Raw genomic sequence first — 23,402 nt, 5'->3', positions numbered from 1 at the left:
ATACATATATATATACATATATATAACATATATATACATATATATATGTATATATATATATAGTTATCACGTCGGCCAAAGTCTTAGTAGAAGCATCACTAAGCAAATCTTACATGTGCCCGTACGATGTGACCTGACATGGCGTCCCTCACACCTGATATGAGAGGCGCCAAAAATCCACAGTTTTGACTAAGTCATAAAGAAGTATAAAAGGGTTGTTATGATCACACTGTCCACAGTGCCATCCCAACAAAATTCCCTCAAGGATGATGCATCGGATCCTGAAAGGAGCGACATATCTTTGAGTCATCCTCGGAAGCCGTTTTGTTCTTTCTAAATCTGATTATGATGCACTGAAAAGTGTACACTCACGAAACAGCAGGAAATGTCTGGAGAAAGCAAATGTGCCACATTGGTTTAAGGGTCATTTCTATTAAAAGTCTAGTAAACCTCTTATAATGGACAGAAAAAGAACAGGCGTGAAGTGAATGGGTAATCCGGACTATGGAAAATCTGCATAATCCAATTGTTGTTTTACACGAAACAACTTTTGTTGTATAACAATTTAATTTAATTATTTGCTGCTGCAAACCTGAAGGAAAACAAAATAATTTTATATAACGTTACAAGGCAGTGGTTCTTATCCTGGGATAGATTGAAGCACAGGGTTTTATCAATGAATGCAAGGGTGAATAAAATAATGCGTGATGTAATGGTGTGGCATGGGAACAAAAATAGTAGAAAGAGAAAAGGTAGTCTTAGTTGTGAAAATGTTGTGAGGGGAACTTAATTAAATTAAATAATAGAATTAAAACGAATTTATATGTGTGTATATATATATATATATATATATATAGTATATATATAATATTAAAATGCAAAAAGGCAATTAATCCAACATTAACTGGCTGTCACTCATTTCAAATGATGGTACTGCTGACCAATGTATTCTGGATTGTAAAAATACTTCCACTTTAATTTATATCTACCCAAACAGTGTTATTTGACTAAATGTTGACTACAGGAAGTAAAGGCTGGTTGCGTGGATTGATCGTCTGCTAATTGCCTGCTAAATTGTGTTCTAATGAATGCCGTGCATCTTAACACGGCAGGTCCTGGAAATGAATAGATGAGACGAACTGTTGGCATTATTTGGGATTTGGGTATTCTTTTCAAAAGGCTGTCTGGAAATGAACTTTTTTTAAATGTTATTGTTTTATATTCAATATTCTGATTGCAAAGTTGCATAAGGAAAAGGATGTAGTGTCGGTCAAACATTAAATAGATTGTGGACCGAGTAAATGTGCATCTACCTGTTTCTTCATTCAAGCTTTTTGGGTAATATCTGATTGGCTTTTGCTATAATTGGGGCGTTCCTGCACCTTGGAAAGACAATTGCTCTTCCAGTATAAATAGCCTTGACTTTGGGTAGGTTGCCACAGTAGTGCTTTGTCCTTCACCCTGTTTGTTGAGGCAGCTGACTTTGGAAAAATGGGTAAGTTGTGTTCAGATTGACTATTTGGTTATCTTGAGTTGAATAAATTTGCTTCCTATTTTCTCTAGCTTTGGCAGGAAAGAAGGTGTTCATCGTGTATGCCCACCAGAGCTCTGGTTCTTTCAATGCTGCTGCAAAAGACGCCGCTGTCGATGTTTTGACTGCCAAAGGCTGCAACGTCAAAGTGTCCGACCTCTATGCCATGAAGTTCAAAGCTATCGCAACTGTCGAAGATATTCAGGGTAATGTGATTACCCAGTTAAATCAATGTCTTTGAGTTGTTTTTTTCCACAAACTTGAATGCAATCTAACTATGCACAGGTGAGGTTAAGGATGCCCAACATTTCCATTATGCTGAAGAGACCAAATTGGCGTGGGAGGCTGGAAAACTGACTGCTGACATTACAGAGGAGCAGCGAAAGCTAACAGAGGCTGACCTTATCATTTTCCAGGTAACAAAGGTTTTTTTTGCCAGGTTAGTTCATTACTACAGCACTTGCCTTTTTTATTTATGGAATTTTCAGTTCCCCATGTACTGGTTCAGTCTGCCCGCCATCCTCAAGGGTTGGATCGACCGTGTGCTCACTCTCGGCTACGCTTTCTCCAATGAGAAACGCTATGGTCAGGGTATCTTCAAGGTAAGTCTTCCAACACATGGAATCTAAAGGACAGATATTTCAAAGTTATTTTTCAGGACAAGAAAGCTGTACTGTCATTCACGACTGGATCTGAGGAGTCCATGTTTAGTGCCAATGGCATCAATGGAGACATGAATGTCACACTCTGGCCACTTCAGGTAATGATCTCAGGCTGGTGTGTGTGATATGAACATCAACTGACTGAATTTTCAATAGAATGGCATCCTGCACTACTGTGGCTTCCAAGTTCTGGCACCTCAAATTTTCTGGGCTCCTGCTCACCTCCCCCGTGAGGCCAACGCCAACCTTCTCCTAGCCTGGCGCACCCGCCTTGAAGGTCTACTGGAGGAGGCCCCCCTGACCTTCACGCCCATGGACTACTTTGACGGGGAGAAGGGTTTCCGGCTGAAGCCCGAGGTCCAGCAGAAGCAGTCTACCGAGAAGTTTGGCCTCACTGTGGGCGTTCATTTGGGACTAGCTGTTCCACCCAACAATATGATGAAGGCTGGAGTTTGAGTTGATTAAATAAAAACACAACTGCTTCTTGTGCAACTGTCAAATATCTTGTGTTTTCCCTTTTTTTTTAAATTGTTTTTTTTTTTTAAAGATTACTGTCAACTGCAAAGGGATGAAATGCTCATACCTGATTGGTCAATTCCTTGTGATCTTTTCTTCCTAAAATGCTGGTTTCTCCCAATCTCCACTTTTTCAGCAGTGACTAAGTGTCTGGCCCTGGTGTATTCCTAGCAGTGGTGGTCCGTGAATTTCCTAGCGACGCCTTCAGCTGTCGGAATCAATCCAACCCTCAAACTATTTTATGGCTATAAAACCTCTATTGCAGCTATAGCTGTGACACATAAAAATCATCAACCTGTCGTATTTCTGGCATGTTTTTATTCGATTTAGTGCTGAAAATGTTTGTTCTCAGTTGTGACAGGCTTGCTTGCTTTGAAGTTATCCGACCTTTCTTAATATCCAGCTTTTTTTTTTCTTGAAAAGTCCGTCTTGAACATGGATTTGACAGTAAGTCTGCAAACAAATCAATTTATTTTACACCTGCCATTGTGGGTTGACGAAACCGCTATTAAATCAACACAATATATTTGCTTGTGCAGCTTGCTCCAGATACAGTTTGGTAGCTCTGGCTAGTCCACTCAATCACTAGCCAATCGTAGTTGGTGAAAGCGATGACGTATCCCTATGCCTGCGAGAAGGCCTTGGTGACACCAAATCGAATTCTGATTGGTTAAGCAACAGTCTTATTGATGCTTGTTTAATGCAGCAGAACCTGCAGAACTGATTGTGAAGGCCTTGAGGCAGATTTTGGACCCTGGCAACAAATAATGGCTGAAATGTGATTGGTTAAATGCTTCAATTGGAAAACACATCTGGAAATAGTACAATCAGGGGGAAAAGCAATGAAAGGAAGCTAACAGACCATTTGGAATTATTTCATAAGTATTGATGGACAAAATATATATGATTCAGATATTTCTTAGGCCAGCAGAGAAGGCCTTGAAGGCCCTGACGGCCCGCCACTGGTATACGTATATATATATATATATATATATATATATATATATATATATATACATATATATATATATATATACATACATATATATATATACATACATATATATATATATATATATATATATATATATATATATATATATATATATATATATATATATATATATATATATATATATATATATATATATATATATATATATATATATATATATATATATATATATTGGGCTCGGCGATCTCTCCCAGTTAAAATAGTTGATGTATGTCGCAATCAATGAAAACCTATGAATTAACAGTTGGATTTTTTTTTTAGGTTGAACGTGATATGAGCAGAATTTTTTTTTGAATGGAGCGTGAGGATACAATAAGTCATAAACAGCGCTAGAGGTCAGTAGGGCTCCAAATAGCAGTTTAATTCTTTACTACTCTGCCGGTAAAGAAGAGCTTGCCCAATTGCCGATTCCCCGTCAGCGTTGCCAGATTGGTTGGACTCCCGCTGAATTGAGCCATTTTCAAAGATTGTGGAAGAGAGACAACTGCCCTTGGCGCGCAACTACATTACTATACAGCAGTTTCTAATTGTCAATGTTGTACTTGGACATTAATTTCTAATGTTTTGTTTATTAATAATATATTTTTAGTTATTAATTCGTTGTCTGATCCCTTTTTTTTATTAAAAAGAAAGCTAAACTATTATGAACACAATAATATATCGATCACTCCTGTTTAAGGGACTTCACGGTCATGAAAAAGATGCTGCTTTTTCGAAACTATAACACTGGTCAATAAACATACATTTATTCACATTTGAGACGATACGTCAAATACAAATTACACTCGCAGCAATTGGTCAAATAAAACATAAATAAAATAAATAAAATAAGTAAAATAAATAAAATAAATAAAATAAATAAAATAAATAAAATAAATAAAATAAATAAAATAAATAAAATAAATAAAATAAATAAAATAAATAAAATAAATAAAATAAATAAAATAAATAAAATAAATAAAATAAATAAAATAAATAAAATAAATAAAATAAATAAAATAAATAAAATAAATAAAATAAATAAAATAAATAAAATAAAATAATAATAATAAAATAATAGGCCGTAGTAATTCGTTGTCTTATTGAAAAAATAAAATGCTTCTTGGCAACAACAAAAAATGTTTCCAGCAGAATGTATCCACCACTATTGACTAATTAGTTTCTGGTTATAATATGAAAATATAAACAGAATTATAAAAAATATACATTTTGCAAGGTTGGATCTTTTTTTATTGAACTGGGCGGGGTTTTACTGTATGAGGTGGCTGGATTCTACTTTTTCCATCTGGCACCCCTTCCGGCAGCCCCTTCACTATTGCAAACATGGCGACGGAGGGTGATGTCGATTTGGACCTGGAAGCTGACGAAAACTGTACTGGAAAACCGGCAGAAAAGCCTCGTAAACATGACAGCGGTGCTGCCGATTTGGAGAGGGTCACGGACTATGCCGAGGAGAAAGAAATATCCAGTTCGGATTTACAAACAGTAAGAGAATCCGTTTCACTTTAGAAACACATGCGGCCACTGCTGATTTCACTATTGTGGTGCGGAAAGCAAAATGTGAAATCTCATATTTTATTTTAGTAAGAAACTACTACTAACCGCAGGCTAAATGTTTCATTTATATTTAACAAGAAAATATTAATACATTTAACGGGGTTGCGTCTTTAAACCCGAACTGCACCTTTGATATTGGTCAAAATAAAGTTGTCTGTTCTAAAATGTGTCTTTTTAAAGTAGTGTTGATATTTAAGCCACGTGTGGTTCATGTTTCTGCGTAAAAGACCTTTATCATGAATATTTTTTTCCCGAAAAACAATCATACTTTTTTCTCCCTCTCCAAAGGCCATGTCAGTAATTGGAGATAGAAGATCTCGAGAACAAAAAGCCAAACAAGAGAGGTAAGCAAATGGATATTACACATTGCTTCAAACTTCATTATATAAATTTAAAGCTCACTAAATATTTTTGCAGGTCGATGGATAGTTGTAGTAAAATTCTGGTGCAAAGGAAGTAGATGTCTATTGCCATTCAGTGAAACATAATCAGAGCTGCCAACTTCTCCGGAATTTCCAGAGTAAATCCTCAAAAATTGTCATTTTGATTTATTTTTTTAAGCAACCATTTCGGAAAAGTACCAAATTTCCAATTTAAATGCCTCGAAATCCACACCATTGCGATGGCTTCCGACATCTTACTTCCACATTTGATTGAAATGCACTGTAAACCGGTTGAATTCGGTAACACGAGTGCATTGTGAATCATCTGAGTTACAAGTTTTGACAAATGATTCGTCTTGTGCGACTTCAGCGTGGCAATCAATTCGCTTTAACATTTTCATTTTCGTTTTTTTTCATAAGGGAAGTAAGTATTATTAAGGCTGACTAAACCACCAGTCTTTTGTTTTGAAACTAATCCTATCATTTCCGGTGTTGTTGTAAAGGAAGTAGGGGTACACAGCACTGGTAAGTCTTATCAATATATGCTCAGGATTAGAAGAAATGGATAGCAATTTGGATAACATTTATAATAAGAAACCCAGACACTCGCAGATATTGATTGGTTCGTATTCGACGAAATATCCCATGTTGAAGCCATCTCCGCAGAACCGACATTTGCACATTGCACAACATGCAAGTGCGACACATGTTGGAATTACTGACTGAAACGCACATAGAAGGACCCAAACACAAAGATAAACTTATTTTCACTATGCTGTACATTTTCAATAGTTTGCTAAAACACAATATTCAATTAATGTAAAAACATGATAACAGTTTGATTTTAATTTTAATCTTGGGTTGACGTAGGTTGGCAGCTCTGCATAATCATTTGTTTTTTACCAAAATATCTACCCCAAAAACATAATTCACATGCAAACCCTCTCATTTCAGAAAGATGTGACGTCTGTCTGTTGGCGTTAATGGACGCAAATAAATTTGTCACCATATCCATTGCACAAGCACTTTCATGCTGTTTTATGTTATGTAATAATAAATATGATCAGTTTACACCAATACAAATGCTGCAGTATTTTTTAATGAGTAAACAACATTAACACAACATGCATCTTGTTTGATTTCAGAGAAAAAGAGTTGGCCAAAGTCACTATCAAAAAGGAGGACGTAGAGTTAATTGTAAGTTTGGCACTATTTCTAGAATTTTTAAATATGGTTTGAAGTTACTATGTCTTAATTAATGTACACAACTGTCATGCATTTCACCATGTGCCTTGATTTCCTCATGATTTAATGCTCCGGTGTAACATATGCCCCAAAATCAAACCCAAAAAACCTTTTTTCCCCCTCTGTACTCATGTATTTTACCACAGTATAGTATAATCTCATCTCATTTTCTGAACCGCTTTATCCTCACTAGGGTCGCGGGGGGTGCTGGAACCTATCCCAGCTGATTTCAGGCCAGAGGCGGGGACACCCTGAACCAGTGGCCAGTTGATCGCAGGGCACAGGTGGACAGACAACCATTCACTCTCACACTCATACCTAGGGGCAATTTAGAGTGTCCAATCAGCCTACTACCATGCATGTTTTTTGGAATGTGGGAGGAAACCGGAGTACCCGGAGAAAACCCATGCAGGCCCAGGGAGAACATGCAAACTCCACACAGGTGGACCGACCTGGATTTGAAACCGGTACCCTAGGGCTGTGAGGACGACGTGCTAACCACTCAAAGCCGCCGGCCGCCTCATATATACAGTAATGTTGGCCTAATCATTTGTATTTTTTTTTTAGGAAAGATATATTTCATTTTTTCGTTACGCTTATCCTCAGGGTCGCAGGAGACTAACTTTCCCTTTTATTTATTTTTGTACATTTACATATTCTTGGAAACTTGTATTTCAACCCCACAAAACAGACATTTGGCAAGCAAAAATGTGATATGCCCACAATGTCCGATATTAAATTGTGATTGTTTTGATATATTCAGGGGTTGAAGTCGGCAAATGTCTCCCAAAACTTGGGAATGTTTAATCGTTTTTTAAAGTGCAATCTTGTATACAGTGGTACCTCTACATACGAGCTTAATTCGTTCCGGGACTGAGCTCGTATGTCGATCTTCTCGTAACTCGAACGAACGTTTCCCATTGAAATGAACTAAAAACAAATTAATTCGTTCCAACCGTCTGAAGAAACACCAAAAAAAGGATATTGGATTGGAAAAAATGTTTTATTTCTTCTAATTCGCCATCTATTAAAAAAGTAACACATAACTAGTGGTTTAATAGTAATAAAATGTGTTTAACAGAACTAAAATTAGACGGATTAGATGAGCGGAGGGTACACAGACAGACATAGAAGCAGCCGGGGGGGGGGTTCTCGGGGGGACTTTATCCACGGCAACGCACTCATAACCGAACAAACTAATTTAAATTAACTTGGATTAATATATACAGACACACTCAAACAAAAGTTTAATGTAACTTTACACAAAACTGAATTCTAATTTTTTTTTTTTTTTTTTTACCTTCGTTCTCCGGGTTAGCTGTTTGCCACGCCTCCACCCTAACGTTCGCTATCGATGGGCTGTTTGCTGTTGTATTCCGTTCAAAATATTCTGAAAATGATGCACACAAATGTCCTTACAATAGGATAACGCATGACCACTTGCCAACGAGAAGTAGTCTTGAATGAGCAATCGTGGGAGCTAACAGGCTAAGGAAGGAAAAACAGGAAATGCAACAGCTCAACCTACCCACGTATTGATTGTGGGTAATGAAGTTTTATTCTGAGAAAGGGTGCCATTGGCTATCGGTGTTGTGTGCACGAGTGTACTTCATTACCCAGAAAGCCCTCTTTTTGCCCGCGCATGCGCGTTGTGCGTTTTCTGGTCCATGTGTAGGAGAAACTCGTGTGAAGAAACCGATTAGTGCTCGTAGATATGTTATACACGAAAGAGATGCAGCAAAAAAAGACAGTGCGCTACAATGATAAACAGCCTCTCTTGTCATGGCCACCTGGCTTTCTCGGATCTCGAAAATTTTCTTGTATCTAGAGCTAATTATTTGCTCGAAATGTTCCTCGTATCTCGAGCATCTCGTAGGTAGAGCTGCCCGTATGTAGAAGTACTTAGGAAAATAACAGCAACCAGGTGTTGTTTGGTGATCAGGTGTTCATTTTGTGCTGCAGATGTCAGAGATGGAAATTTCCAGATTCGCAGCAGAGCGCAGTCTGAGAGAACACATGGGCAACGTGGTGGAAGCTCTGGTGGCTCTGACTAATTGAGCAAACACATGACTCCTTGATCAGTTCTGTTCAACTTCATTAACGTTGAACTTTTCAATTTATGCTGTGTGATGACATTTTTTCCCCTTGAAGCAAGGCTTTTCACAATAAATATATTTAAAAAAACAATACTGTTGTGTGCTTGTTTACAGTAAATCTACACCTTATAACTGAAAATACAGGTTTTATTTATTTTTTAAAAAACTCATGTACAACAATAAAAAATGAACAAATTATTTAATTCAAAATCATAACTTGGTGACCAAATGTACAAGTTTATTGTACATCTTGAGCCATTAACTCTCTAGCTCTGAGCATCGGATCAAAAAACATTGAGCACTGTTGAGGCCTAATAGACTGTCTTTCACTTGGGACAATAAACATGAATATTGGTCAAAATACAGTGAAAACTAAACTCACACCAGTTTTCAGTCTTTTAAGATGGCTCCAATGATTCCAAACAGAAACTGTCTTTTAAAAAATCAAGTCCTGGCAAGGGCAGAGTGCGCAATGCAAGTAAATTTTAAGTCTTCTTCCTCTTCACAGTAGGCCTGTCAAACACATCTCTTACTCCTGCTGCCTTCTGTTTAAAGAACTTGTTGTTCTGAGCACTTTCTTGAGCCCACGCAGACTCAAACGACGTGGTGTCCTGATCCACCAGATGGGTATACTTGGTACGTCCCGACCGGCCAAAGTTTTTAACCTAAGAGGGAGAAGAAAAATGAGTCCGAATCAGAGAGAGCATTGGAAGACACGGTATTTTCTCGCATGTAACCGGAACCCGGATTGACAATTTTCACCTCCATATTCATGATTTTAATAGGGAGTACAAATGTGTTACTTTTTACTTAAGAAAAAGCATGCACGTGGTATTTCTGAGATACTGTTTGAATTAAAAATGCAATATTAGGGTCAATATCATGAGGAAATTCATTCGGTAATGGTTGTTTTCTTACTGCAAAACTGAAAATAACCAACAAATAGTAAATGTTAATTTGCCAACATCTACTATTGAAAAAGAGTATAGCATTGGTGTAAGTCTTGCATCTAAGTCGTACCATTGATTCAGTCATCATTTTTTTTGTTACAAATACGGTTTATAGGCGAGAAAATACGGCATTTAAAAACTGGACATTTGTAATGGATCGAGGAAGTATGCGTTGCCACTGCGACAGATGAGAGCTGACCTGCATGACTTTGGGCAAGATGGTTTTGTTGAAATGATCCTCCAGAGTGGGCGCACTGAAGTCTCTCTTGTAAACTTCGTCCTCCTCATCCTGCAACACAAAACAGGTTTACTTGTAAAAAGACCTGCAGAATTCAACACGGGGGGTATAATCTTTATCATGAGCATTTAATCGCAACTTGTATTGGGGTGGGGGGTAAAAGTTGATTTTGGAAGATCGTTTCCTTTAGCAATTTTTTTAGCACAATGATTATGAAAGGAAATTACAGTAATCCCTCAAATATCACGGTTAATGTAGACCAGACATGGCCGCGATAATCGAAAAATTGCGAAGTAAGGTCACCGCTATTATAGACGGGAGTGGTTTCCGCTTGCGAGTTTCAGCGTGGATTTTCACATTTTTATGAACTTAAAAAAAATCAATAATTAATAGCAGAAAAAAAATTGTGAAGAAGTGAATTCGCGATGATCGAGGGATGACTGTAACACATTTTTCTTCTTCTGCTACTTTCATTTGTAACACGCCTTTAGGTGGTGCAAAACCACAATAATAATAATTTTTAAAAAAACATCCCCAAAAAGAAAAACTAAATTATCCTCTTATGCTGACCACCTATCTGCAGATATCGGCTAATCTTGATAAAAGTCTACACGTGGGCTGACCATCATGAGAAATAGCATCACCCAAAGAGTGACCATAACAGTTATCCTGTTATGTTGGCTATCTGTCGGCCGAAAACAGTCCATATATTGCCCCGATATATTGTCTGCCAGAAGACTCACTCACCAAAAAGAAAGCTCCTCTGTGGTAGTATTTCTGAAGGAACTTGTATTTGCCTTTGGACGCTTTGTTTGTGATGACTTTACCGTTGTTGCGGAGCTCAGCCCTGCGCTCCTCATCTTTCATGCCACGGAATCGTTCAATATCTGTCTTTTCCTTCTCCATCCTGCCAACACAAACAAAACATACACCAAGTCGATTAGGTTTGCATGATTGATAAATAAGTGATTCCCAGTGGAATTTTTGATAACATCAGCTTCTACTCACACTTCTCTGGCTTCTCGGTCCTTCTTAATTCGTTTCAGTTCGCGAATTTTCCATGCTTCGTACTCCTCTTCCTCGTTTTCGCCATCTGTGTCCAGAGCTTCCAGAGCGGCCAGGCTGCGCCTGTTCTCCTCAAACTCTTTCTTGGCTTCCTCTTCGACGATCTTCAGTGTGTAGCGTCGCCGCTCTTCCTGCTGCCTCTTGGCCTCGGCTTCCAGCTCTTTCTGTTTTAGCTGCTCTACTTCCCGCTCTGCCACTGTCACTCTGTCCTTTCTGGAAGGCAAAACCACTGAATTACTCTTGGCAATGTAAAAAAATACAGCCCACCGGCCGGAAGTGGCCTAACAGGGCCTTTGTAGCTCATTCACACTGTACATACAGACCCAAATGCTTTAATTTTCATCACACGGGCGCATTTTGCTCCATTTCCTCACATTCGTTTTTTTTTGCCTCCTGACGAAACTCAAAATTGCGCCATCAATGGCAGCCAATGAGTTAACAAGGAACCTTAATATGCCCCAAAACATCACTGCATAAAGTGAACAATGAACAGCAAGTGGCCTAGAAATTCCCCCCAAAATCAATAGGAAATGAGCCAAAATTTACAGCAAGTACCCTAAATTTACAGGTGATGTAAAATTAATTAATTATGTACCATTGACAACAATACATGTCCAATTCACTTAAACTGCATGTGGTGCTCATTTTTCACTGACATTCATAGGGCCAGACATCCAAACAATTTTGACTATGAGAAGCGACTCAACTAACGGAATGTTCGTTCGCCCCTCCCAGTCAAAATGAATTGGACGACTTGTCACGTCAATGGTGGCCAGTAAGTTACAATTTTGACTGTGAGAAGCAACTCAACTAACGGAATGTTCGTTCGCCCCTCCCACTCAAAATGAATTGGACGTCTTGCCACGTCAATGTAAGTTACCATATTTTCTCGCATATAAGCCACCCCCCGATTCACAATTTTCACCTCCATATTCATGGTTTTAATAGAGAGTACAAATGTGTTATTATGAAGGGAAAATCTTAAGAAAAATCATCGCACGTGATACACAATACAATACACAATCCCTACTGTGCAATAACTTCGGGGTGTGCAATAACAATGTGCAATATCTTAGATTGTGCAATATTTTAGAATTACCTTGCCCGGACGTGACTTTTTAAATTACTGTTAGAATTATTATGGAATATTCTATATGTGTTGTAAGCATTTTTTTTAAATAAGTAGTAAGGCTATAAACAGTCATGGGAACATGGACATTTTTCCTCCACATCATCGTCTCGTCTCCTTTACAAGGCCAAAGCAGGACCCAATGAGACTGTTATGACGAGACTCCAACAGCAGATTTGAAAATACGGCTTTGCTTACATTATAATACTACTTCGTTGACCTTATAATGCATTCCTCACACTGTTGTTTTTCTAAACCATCGAGTGTTATTGTACTGATTACATAACCATGTTTTTCGAATGTCGCGATTAAATACAATGATTCAGTTACTGCAATGCAGAATGCACTGTGGACTGAGACGACGTCACAAGGCATCTCCTTCGAAGTTGTAAGCAGAATTTGTTGAAAGATGTTCTTCCTTTTTTAATTAAATATTACTAATAATGATTTAAAAGGTTTGAATCATTATTCCAACATTACTTATGTTTTTATTGGGAAACACGCACTGTGGAGTAGCACCACTAATTTCATTATACGCAGCTGTTGTATAATGACACTAAACGGTATACGGTAACCTTTTTAGGAAAGAATAAACTAGTCTGGCCCGCATTAGATTTCTTTGGCATGAATTTGCCCCACCAATCAAACCGAGTGTGATACCCCTGCTTTAAATTAACACTGTAAAGAACGTCGCATAGAGTTGTTCACATGATGAAAGGAGCACACACTTGCGGATGAAGACTGGTTTAAGTCTGGGCTCTGCTTCATCTTCACTGTCTGTATATTCTTCATATTCAGACTCAGACTCTGATTCCTCCCCAGATTTGCCTTCCTCCTCCAACTCCATGACTTCCATCTCTTCAGTCTTGCGTTCCAGTGCTCGTTCCCGCATCGTCGATCGACGCTTCTCAATTTCCTGCAAAAAGATTCAGGTTTTTCCATTTTCAATCCACTTTTTTTTCTTTCAAGGCCAGTATTGTAATTGTTGTACAAAAAGGCACACCTGACTATCAGCCAAACCCATCCAATTTGACAAGAAAACTGTATATTATATTCATATAAGACAAACTGGATTGACTATAAGCCGCAGGGATAATCACATCTTTTCAATTCAATATTGGTAATAAAAAAAACTAAAAGAACGCTTGATAACATTTTTGATACTACATAAGAGTAACAAAATGTTATTTGTTATTAATGAACTCTTAGTACCATTGACGTTTAATCACGTGGCTCTAAAAAACTAAATTTAAACTCTCCAATCACAAAATTTGCTCACTAGTCCAATCCATGTGAAGTAGATTGGACCTATAACACTGTCACTTAAATTTGTTCTTCCTCTGGCCAGGATGCAACCTCCATTCAAATAGTTTATTTCTAGTAGACGCCCAATCCATTTGAAGTGGGAGAATGGCAGCCAACCCTCCCACTTAAAATGAATTGCACAGCCAAGGCCGTCAATGGGAGCCAAAAAACCTCTTAATGACATCCTGCCGTTGGCCTGTAAAAATCAATTTAAGGGTCACAACAGCCCACAACCCGCAGGATTCAAAGCGGAGGAAAAAAGTGGCAGCTTATAGTCCGGATATCACAGTAGTTTTTGTCATGCTTCTGCTACCAATTTTCATGGGTGTTTAAGGCCTCCTAACCCCTATTCTGTCAGACCTGCTCAATGTATAGTGATTTGAAATAATAAAAATATAATCATTGGCACTCTACAAATCAAAGGCTATCTGTATTGAAAAAAAATATGGTTGTGTCTTAAAAGCTATCAAATGATTGACACATTTTTACTCGGCGTTGAAGTCTTATTACCGACCAATGGAACCCAGCAATGAATACATAATTAAACAGTAAACATGCATGAAAACAAACATTTCAAGGCCATTATTGACAAGAACCTCATCGTCAACTTCTTCCTCTTCCTCCTCTTCCTCCTCGCTGCTTTCCTCCCGTTGTGGATGCCAGGTGCCTTCATCCGAGTCTTCGCTGCTCTCTGCGACAACTTCCGGCTCCTCTATCTGCCGATGTCTCGCCAGCCTGAATGAAGACGCGGACGAGGGGTTAACTATTCATGCGTAACCTCTCATTCGGAAAAGCTCACGACTTCAAACTTCATGAGAGATGTGATACCTCTCCTCTACGTCCTCCGAGACACGGTTGAGCAAACGCTTTAGACGGGGGTCCGATACGTCCTCTTCCTCTTGTTCCACCTCAGGTTCAAGGTCCTTTCCCTTTTTAACAAACTGGAAATCCTCCTCTTCCTCATCTGATGACTCCATCGGTGCATAGTCTGGACGTTTGCCTGACACGTATCTTTTTACCTTCACCTTCTCCATTGAGATCTCACCTATGGAAAAAAAAACACACATTACAAACAATGTCGACATTTTTTTCAAAATACATCTTGACACTAATAGTATTAACTATTAAGTTATACAAATGGTATTAACTGATATTAACGGATATTGAAAATATGGCACCTCAATGATAGTCTTTTAGAAATACACTGCTAAATAAAAGTAATTAAAGAAAAATACAAAGTTTAATTGACATCTGTGCACGTTGTTAGATTTAAAAGAAATTGGTAATGTGAACATGTTCTCAACTCTCATGCAGGTATAGCATGTCTCTCACTAGTAAAAATGTAGTGTAATTTTGGATTTACTTGGTCAAATAGTCAAGAATGTCAAAGGACCATGTTACTAATTCCATAAGTTTGAGTTTGAGGAAAACCGACAGACACCTACAAAGAGAAATAATAATAATTAAATAAATACATTTAATTAATGGCCGGCCCAGGTTAATGTGAGTTGGCTTCATAGTTCTGGGATCGAGGGTTCCATCCCAAGTCCGGTTCTTGTTGTGTGCAGTTGGCATTTTACCCCAGGCTTGCGTGGATTTTTCTCCGGTTTCCACCTACATCCATATCTAAATTGCCCCTACATATGAGTGTGAGCGTGAATGGTTGTTTGTCTCCTTGTGCCCTGCGATTGGCTAGCCACCAATTCAGGGTGTCCCCTGCCTCTGGCCCGAAATCAGCTGGGATAGGCTCCATCACCCCCGCGACCCTAGTGACGATATATACGTATATAATATAGTATATAAAAATATATCCGGTGGGGAAAATGGATGAATTACTGTAATGAATAATTAAAAAATATAAAAACTGTTAAAGACCTCGAAAATATATTTTAACTCAATGGACAAGAAATTTTCTGATCATTAAGGTTCAAGATGAACATCAGCCTTGTCCTACCTAGATTCTAGGTCTAGGACGAGGCTGATGTTTAGGGTTAGCATTGGCCTGGTATGCTAGCAGGCTTTTAGCTAAGAGTGTACAGTACAATGTCTCACCTTTCTCATTCCGGACGGGTACGGCTCCAGCCGTGGATTGTATAGCTGGAAGCTTCATGTTGACGGGGTCGTGGTTAGACATGGCTGCGTGTGGGAGAAACCAAACTCAGTCGTATTTTCCTGGCAAAAGAACGTGCCAGTGCTTCAAATTTTGAGTGGCTATCTGTGCACATCCACTATGGTGTATACAGTGGGCGGAGCCACAGTCTTCTTCGGCTGTACTTTCTTTTTCTTCTCCACCTACTGGTCTGGAGCGATTGTCGCTCATAGTATGTACGTATTATATAGTACTTCTCCAAAATTCTAAAACTACAGCACTAAAAAAGAATAATTTAAAAATCAATAATTATTAGATTAGATTAAACTTTATTCATCCCGTACTTGGAAAATTCACTTTGTTGCAGTAGCAAGAAGGTGAAAACACAGACAAAGGAAAAGACATTGTAGACCTAAATAAAATATAATTAAATATATATATATATATATATATATATATATATATATATATATATATATATATATATATATATATATATATATATACATACATACATAAACATTCAGATTTTTTTGTTGAAGAGCCTGACAGCTGATGGCAGGAAGGATCTGTCCTATTAATTGCATTTCTGTCCTTCAAATAATAATAATAATAATAATAATAATAATAATAATAATAAATCCAATGTTCTTTACTTTCTAAATTTTGCCAGAGAATTTCTAAACAATTCTTTTCAGTTCAGTCAAATCTCTTCATTCAGGCTCATATATTTCACATGCAAATGAAATGTTCAAACTAATCTCGCAGCTGCAATCACCTGTCCCATGCTTCCCTCTTTCAGTAAGACTAAAATTACTTTTATTATGCATTTTTTATAACATTCCCCTCTTCATTTAGTCAAATTTATCATCACTATAACTCACCAGAATCTATGCACCCATCTTTATTGAAAGACTGCGGTTCGCACAGTCGTCAATCTTGCCGGGAGTGCATCTTGGCCAGGCAAGACCACATTTGTAATTTTTAAGGTATGGGTCAGGGAATGTGCTAAAAAGTTTTTGTTTTTTTAAAAGTGATACTAATCAAAAGCAAGTTGTTTTTTTACTCAGCACCTGGGTGACAGCATGGTGGATCAACTGGCCAACATTGATTAAAACCAACTGCTCACCAGTGTTTGAAAGAACTTTTTGTGTTTTGTACATTCGAGTGCAACAGAGACATTGCCTCAGATTCAATAAAATCAGTAAAAATGATGGTGTTGTGTCGACTAAAATTAACAGAAAATTTCCGATGCATTTATTCATTCATTTTAAACATTCTTTGCGTGTGGCCATACTGCTAATTCAATTCAATTCAATTCAATTCAATTTATTGGCAAGAAAAAGCACCAGGCTAAGGGCCATGTAACAAATGGGGCTAATGCCCCAGGGCAGGGTGGCAAACACGCAGCTCTCGAGCCACATGCGTCTCCTGGCCAAAATGAATGTGGCTTTTTGCTTCTTATCATATATTTTGAACATATTCTGGCTCATAGACTTGTTTCATGTTTCTTATTTTTAGCCTCTCTTAAAACACACTCAAATTCATCAGGGCCCATTAAAAACCCATATAGAATATTTAAAAATGTGGCAGATTGGATTTGGACACCTTTAAATGAACACATTGTGATTTTGTAATGGGAAATATTATGGTGAATGATGTTGTTTTGTGTGTGTCTGTCTGTTTTGGCAGTTCACTGCGTGTTGTGGCTTTGACTCTGTTTAAAATTTTTGCTCTTTGTGTCTAACTTGTTCACCATGGATAGGTGCGCTAGTTTCAGTGCATATTTTCCAGTTGACAACATGATGGCTGCATGAGACAATATATATTTTTGTATGATAGGTGAGACTTTCAGAAAAATAAAATACGAACGAATGTGTGCAAAGCAAATCAATTTATTGAATAATCTTTGAATGGAAACCATGACTGTCTTTGTATTGCTGATATGTTAGAGCTGGACTCCTCTCTGTCTGAACAACTCCTCCAGCTTCTTCTCCAGAGCTGAGTTGGTACCTTTCAGGCCTTTCACAACGTTAGAGGCCCACACAAAATATTGCTGGACCCGCTCAGCGTCCCAGCCTGAAAAAGATGCACAACAGTGGATATATAATTGTAACTGAATAGCATTTGTTTAATGTTTCGACAAGTAAATTTTATTTCACTATACAATGCAAAATTTTGTGAAAGCGATCACAATGGGTGATGAATGTATTTCATTATTCATTCATTTTCTGAACCGCTTATACTCAAAAGGGCCACGGTGGTGCTGGAGCTTATCCCAGCTAACTATTAGCACCGTGTTGGGGACACTCTGAATTGGTGGCCAGTCAATCGCACGGTGGGGAAAATGAAAACTCCATGAGGGTCGCGGGGGGTGCTGGAGCCGATCCCAGCTGACTTTGGGCCAGAGGCGGGAGACACCCTGAATTGGTGGCCAGCCAATCGCAGAACAAAAGGAGACAAACAACCATTCACACTCACACTCCACCTAGGGGCAATTTAGAGTGTCCAATCAGCCTACCATGCATGTATTTAGAATGTGGGAGGAAATCGGAGTAGCCGGAGAAAACCCACAAATTCCCGGGAGAACATGCAAACTGTCACTGTGAGGCCGATGCGCTAACCACTCATCCGCTGAACCGCCGCCTGTATTTCATTATCTATGCTATTAATCCTTATAAAGCATATTTATGGGTGTGTGAGTGTGTGTGTATGTTAAAATTCTCTCGCTACATTTGTCCAAACCGTGCAACGTAGAGTTGAATTTTTTTATGGTGGCCAGAAACGGCTGTCGGATTCTAATAGACGAGCGATTGCATTTCTTCACCTTCTCTAACTGTGTAAACTCAATCTTTTATTTGTTGAACACCCATTTTTCAAAAGATATTTTATTTAATAGCGCAACTATTGTCTTTTGGTTCTAAACAAGCAGGAGGGACCAGCGAGGGTTCATCTTCCGTAACACGCATCCTCGTAATTGTTGCGGGGGTTGCTGGAGCCTGTCCCAGCTGAATTCGTGTGGAAGGCAGACTACAACCTAGACCAGTGTTTCACAACCTTTTTTGACTTTTGACTTTTAGCATTGAAAAAAATCTCATGAGACACCACCATCTGAAAATCTTTTAATGTAAAACTGTTGCCTATATTAACAATAATCATTCTCATCAAAGTTCTGCTCACACCTTACGTTGGCAAAAGTTGATGCCCTAGAAACCAAACATCTTCTGGTTCATGTTAGAGAAAATAAGCAACAAAATGTGTGGAGTATGGAATGTATTCTTATGCTTTTTATTAGTCAATTGGTTTATTTAGTGTAGTCACTAGAATAGAATTGTGCATAGGCTAGTGGAAATTTCCATCATGACACCTATTAGTAAGGGGTGCGTCATCTACCATGACACGCCCATTTCTTTGTTCACATTTTCCCGCCTAAAGTTTGTATCTGTGTCACATGACCTTTGTCAATAAAACTGGCGGATCTGTAGGAGGCAGGCGGGGACTCAAACTGGTCAGGCTGGAGGTTAGTAGATCTACTGGTGCTGGCTACTCTGACTACCTCCTTCAGTTGAAGCTAGTTAAAACTCATCACGGCTGACTCTGTGTGCTTCCTCTAATTCGAAGTTATTGAATGTATATGGATTAGATCCCACAAAATAACTGTTTCACAATTTTAATCTTGTAATAGTATAATCTATAATTTAACGTTGATCATATTTTGATTTTAACCTTGTAATAGTTCAATTTTAATCTAGTTATATTCATATTTATTTATCTCTCTGAATATTACATTGTATGACTTCTTGCAATTTCCCACGGCACACCTGACCATTGCTGACGGCACATCGGTTGGGAAACACTGACCTAGACTGTTCGCCAGTAAGCCTAAATTTTTAAAACTGTTTTGAGTATATTTTTTTTAGGTAAAGAGACAGGCTTTAATGTATTTACCGACAGGTGTGCAGCGGTTCAAATCCCTGAGGTTGTAGAGTTTGTCTGCAAGTTTGACCAATTTGGCCTGGCGGCTACAGTGAGGTGCGTGTTCCACCTGTAAGCGTTTCCTCTCCTGTTTGGATAGACTCTTATCATCTGTCACCTCCTGAACGACCCGAGCAACAACCTCTCCAAACTTGGTTTCCAACTCATGGGTCTTTGTGTCTGTATCCTCCAAAGTGTCATGAAGAAGAGCAGCCTTCCAGGAAAAGATCATACAAACACACCCAAAATACTTTGTTTATTTGATGCAGCAAAAGACAGATGACAGGAATGTATAGACCTATGATACGCATACTTGCAATACCACGACATCAGTGATGTCAGCTTCATGGCTGAGAATCCTTGCTACTCCTTTGCAACAGAGAGAGAGGACAAATAATTAGAAGAGCTTGATGTGCCCAACAATTTAGTTACCTCTAGCACAGTGGTGGGCAAACTATTCCACAAAGGGTCGCAGTGTGGGTTTTCATTTAAACCCATAGATAGGCACCTTTTCACCAATCTAGTATCCTACAAGTCCAATCAGTGGATTGCAGTCAGGTGCTTCTTGTTTTCAGCAGAAATCTCACTGGTTAAACTGTATGTATGTGTATATATATATATATATATATATATATATATATATATGTATATATTTGTATATATATGTATATATATATATATATATGTATATGTGTATATATATATATATATATACACACACACATATATACATATATATATACATATATATATATACAGACGCTCCCCTACTTACGAACGCAATTGGTTCCGAGCGATTGTTCATAAGTTGAATTTGTTTGTAAGTTGATTCAGTGCTATATTTTGTGTTATAATTTATGTTTAAGGCCGATATAAGTATATTGAAGGTTTATATAAGTGCATTTGTATGTTTAAGGCTTGTATAAGTAACACGCATTGGTTTGTACTGAAAAAAAAAACATTTCATAAAATGGAGAGAATATGTACAGTACTGTAGAGAGAGAGAGAGATTTATGTATTAGAAACTGGCCAAAAGAAGCGACCTAATGACGATTGCACAGTTTTCTTATTTTTTTCATCATAAATGATGCGGTAGCACTGTATGGCATCATTCAATTGATTTGCAAACTTTGTGCAACGTTCAATATTTGGGTCCTGCTGCTCGATCTTTCTGTTTATAAATGGTACTGACGGTCGAACGATTCAATGCCCGTGAAACGCTCACCACTCTCACGCGCATCAAGCTTCGTTATTATTGCCACTCGTTTCAAATGAAATGGCTTGCCTCTTCCTTGCAACTCCCTCAATAGAAGCCTTTAGCTTTTTACCAACCATATTCAATATTGGATGCATGAGATATTTAATGATACAAATGAAAAAGGTTCTTTGCACACTGGAGATACATTCACGCACTTCCGCATTGCAACGAAGAAGAAGGTAGATGCTGGGTGAGCTGAGCTCTCACAGCGCCATGCGTCGGTATTAGCGGCGGAAAGAAGTACTACTCCGAAAAAGGCGCGAAATACAAAATTGGACTTGCGAACATTTTTGGACTTAAACGCAATTTGCAGACATGTTCGTATGTACCGTTGTTCGTAAGTTGAATGTTCGTAAGTAGGGGAGCGTCTGTATATATATATATATATATATATATATATATATATATATATATATATATATATATATATATATATATATATATATATATATGTACGTATGCATGCAAGAGCTTAAAAGAACAAGTATACCTTTTTTAAAATTAATATTGAGCTAAAATGAGGTTTGGTCAATCATTTTTACGATTAGCTAGCATAGCTAATCAAAATAGCAACATTGACATGCCCATTTTGTCTGGCAAAGACGCGATTTACGCTTCATTTCAATCCAGAAACACGACTTCATAAAGAACACATTAAAAAAAGAATTATTGAAAAATATTATAGCCAAATGAATTATTTGCCTTTAAGATAATTCGTACTAAGTTAATTACAAATCTAACTTTTGTCAGGTTCGCACGCTTCCATTGTTTTATTCAAACCCGTAAGTGATCACTCGTGACCTCGTATACATTTCAAGATGAGCAGATAAATAGTTTTATGCTATAGTTATTTGAAATCACCGTGCGCCACTCTAAATCCTGAGCGACAAACAACCATCAAAAACGATCAACCACATGACTAGAAGCACCAAAAAATGATCAACTACGGTCAAATTGTAGAACTCGTGTGGTTGCTTGAAGGACAAAATCATATTAAGCTACATTTTAATGGGAAAATTAAAGCAACGCACGCACGCACACAGGATTGGATAACTTCTTTTTTTTTTTTTTCAAGTTACAAAAAAAGTTCTGTAACCAATTAATTTCGGAAGTAGAGGTACGGCTGTATTTATTAATGATATAGAGAACATATCTGTGAAAATGTCACAGGTACCCCTAGACTTGTTTGAAAAACTAATTTTGAGACCTGTCAGATCATGTAAACCACTTTTATGAAAAAATGACCTTATAGTATGACGAGAATGAAGAAATAGATAGTAATTTCAATATATTTTATCATAGAAAGTGAAATTATCTTGATTAATTTACATGTATGTATTTCCTGTGGAGTTTTTGAGTGAATCTTTTATTTTACATGCACAATTTGTTATATAATAGGATTCAACATTTTTTTTCTCAGGTTCCAAAATACACAATACACTTTTTGGCTCTTCTATTTGATATTTTACCTGCATCTTATGATAGCATTTAGGAACTCACCGATGGGGTGGTTGATATATGGCGTTTTCTCTGGGTCTTTACGGCGCTGGTTTCGATGCTTTTCAGCAGCGAAATTCACGGTCTCTAACAACAATACGGCGTCTGTGTTCATAATTTGGTTGCAACCATTGAGTTTGTAACCAAAAATAGGGAACGACTTTTCGATGTGTTACGTATACGTTCAAATAGTTTGAGCATTACAACACTCAGCGTAGCGGTATCCGGTAAGAAACACTTCGTTGTTGGCATTTGTTCCTACACAGGTTGGTACTTGCCATCCTCATAACAACATTACATGCTTTGCTTTGGGATAGGTAAAAATGCATTTGCATTTTTGACTGTTTGATTAAAATCCAAACGTATGTGTATATGTATGTATACACAGTATACATACATATACACATACATTGGATTTTATTATTATTATTATAATTGTTATTATTATTATTATTATTATACATATATAGTATACATGTATATGTATACTATACATATACATGTACCGTTCCCAAGATGTATTTTTATTGTTGTTATTGTTTGATTTAAAAATAATAATAACAATGATAATAATAACAATAATAATAATAATAACAATTATAATAATAATACCAATTATAATAATAATAATAATAACAACAATTATAATAATAATATAATAATACAAATAATAATAGTAATAGGGGATGGGGACAGGGACGGTAATAATAATAATAATAATAATAATAATAATAATAATAATAATAATAATAATAATAATAATAATAATAATAACAATAATAATAATGATTTGATTATTTTCAAATAATAAGTCGATTAGAATAATATACACTATTTCATGGTCAGTTTTTTATGGTTGTCCCTAGAAAAGAAATGCTATTTATTTATGTA

At 37.3% G+C, this 23,402-nt stretch overlaps 4 protein-coding genes across 5 annotated transcripts; 2 read left to right on the top strand and 2 right to left on the bottom strand.

Annotated features, from left to right (window-relative positions):
- Window positions 1-1,345: 1,345 nt before the first annotated feature.
- LOC144064832 (NAD(P)H dehydrogenase [quinone] 1-like) lies at window positions 1,346-2,693 on the top strand. Of its 2 annotated transcripts, XM_077587668.1 has the most exons (6): window positions 1,346-1,495; window positions 1,564-1,737; window positions 1,817-1,947; window positions 2,020-2,133; window positions 2,190-2,291; window positions 2,350-2,693. In XM_077587668.1, exons 1-6 carry the CDS (start codon window positions 1,492-1,494, stop codon window positions 2,647-2,649), a joined length of 825 nt encoding a protein of 274 aa, XP_077443794.1. In that variant the 5' UTR covers window positions 1,346-1,491; the 3' UTR covers window positions 2,650-2,693. The 2 variants fall into 2 exon arrangements, with proteins under 2 accessions (XP_077443794.1, XP_077443785.1); XM_077587659.1 differs by having other exon boundaries at window positions 1,817-2,133.
- Window positions 2,694-5,015: 2,322 nt separating this feature from the next.
- hypk (huntingtin interacting protein K) lies at window positions 5,016-9,096 on the top strand. The gene is made up of 4 exons (XM_077590384.1): window positions 5,016-5,209; window positions 5,570-5,625; window positions 6,810-6,861; window positions 8,872-9,096. Exons 1-4 carry the CDS (start codon window positions 5,048-5,050, stop codon window positions 8,965-8,967), a joined length of 366 nt encoding a protein of 121 aa, XP_077446510.1. The 5' UTR covers window positions 5,016-5,047; the 3' UTR covers window positions 8,968-9,096.
- A 26-nt stretch (window positions 9,097-9,122) lies between these two features.
- On the bottom strand, window positions 9,123-15,968 carry mfap1 (microfibril associated protein 1). Its single transcript, XM_077590360.1, has 8 exons — window positions 15,745-15,968; window positions 14,521-14,737; window positions 14,289-14,427; window positions 13,116-13,303; window positions 11,202-11,471; window positions 10,941-11,100; window positions 10,155-10,244; window positions 9,123-9,670 (listed from the first exon to the last, which is right to left on the bottom strand). The coding sequence occupies exons 1-8, from the start codon at window positions 15,824-15,826 to the stop codon at window positions 9,491-9,493; spliced, it is 1,326 nt and encodes a 441-aa protein (XP_077446486.1). The 5' UTR covers window positions 15,827-15,968; the 3' UTR covers window positions 9,123-9,490.
- A 1,692-nt stretch (window positions 15,969-17,660) lies between these two features.
- On the bottom strand, window positions 17,661-22,755 carry hddc3 (HD domain containing 3). Its single transcript, XM_077590374.1, has 4 exons — window positions 22,515-22,755; window positions 20,070-20,125; window positions 19,730-19,970; window positions 17,661-17,860 (listed from the first exon to the last, which is right to left on the bottom strand). The coding sequence occupies exons 1-4, from the start codon at window positions 22,624-22,626 to the stop codon at window positions 17,730-17,732; spliced, it is 540 nt and encodes a 179-aa protein (XP_077446500.1). The 5' UTR covers window positions 22,627-22,755; the 3' UTR covers window positions 17,661-17,729.
- Window positions 22,756-23,402: the final 647 nt, after the last annotated feature.

The sequence above is a fragment of the Stigmatopora argus genome, chromosome 2 (assembly GCF_051989625.1).
Source record: "Stigmatopora argus isolate UIUO_Sarg chromosome 2, RoL_Sarg_1.0, whole genome shotgun sequence".
Classification (NCBI taxonomy): domain Eukaryota; kingdom Metazoa; phylum Chordata; class Actinopteri; order Syngnathiformes; family Syngnathidae; genus Stigmatopora; species Stigmatopora argus.
This window is presented reverse-complemented; position numbering and strand designations above follow the sequence as displayed.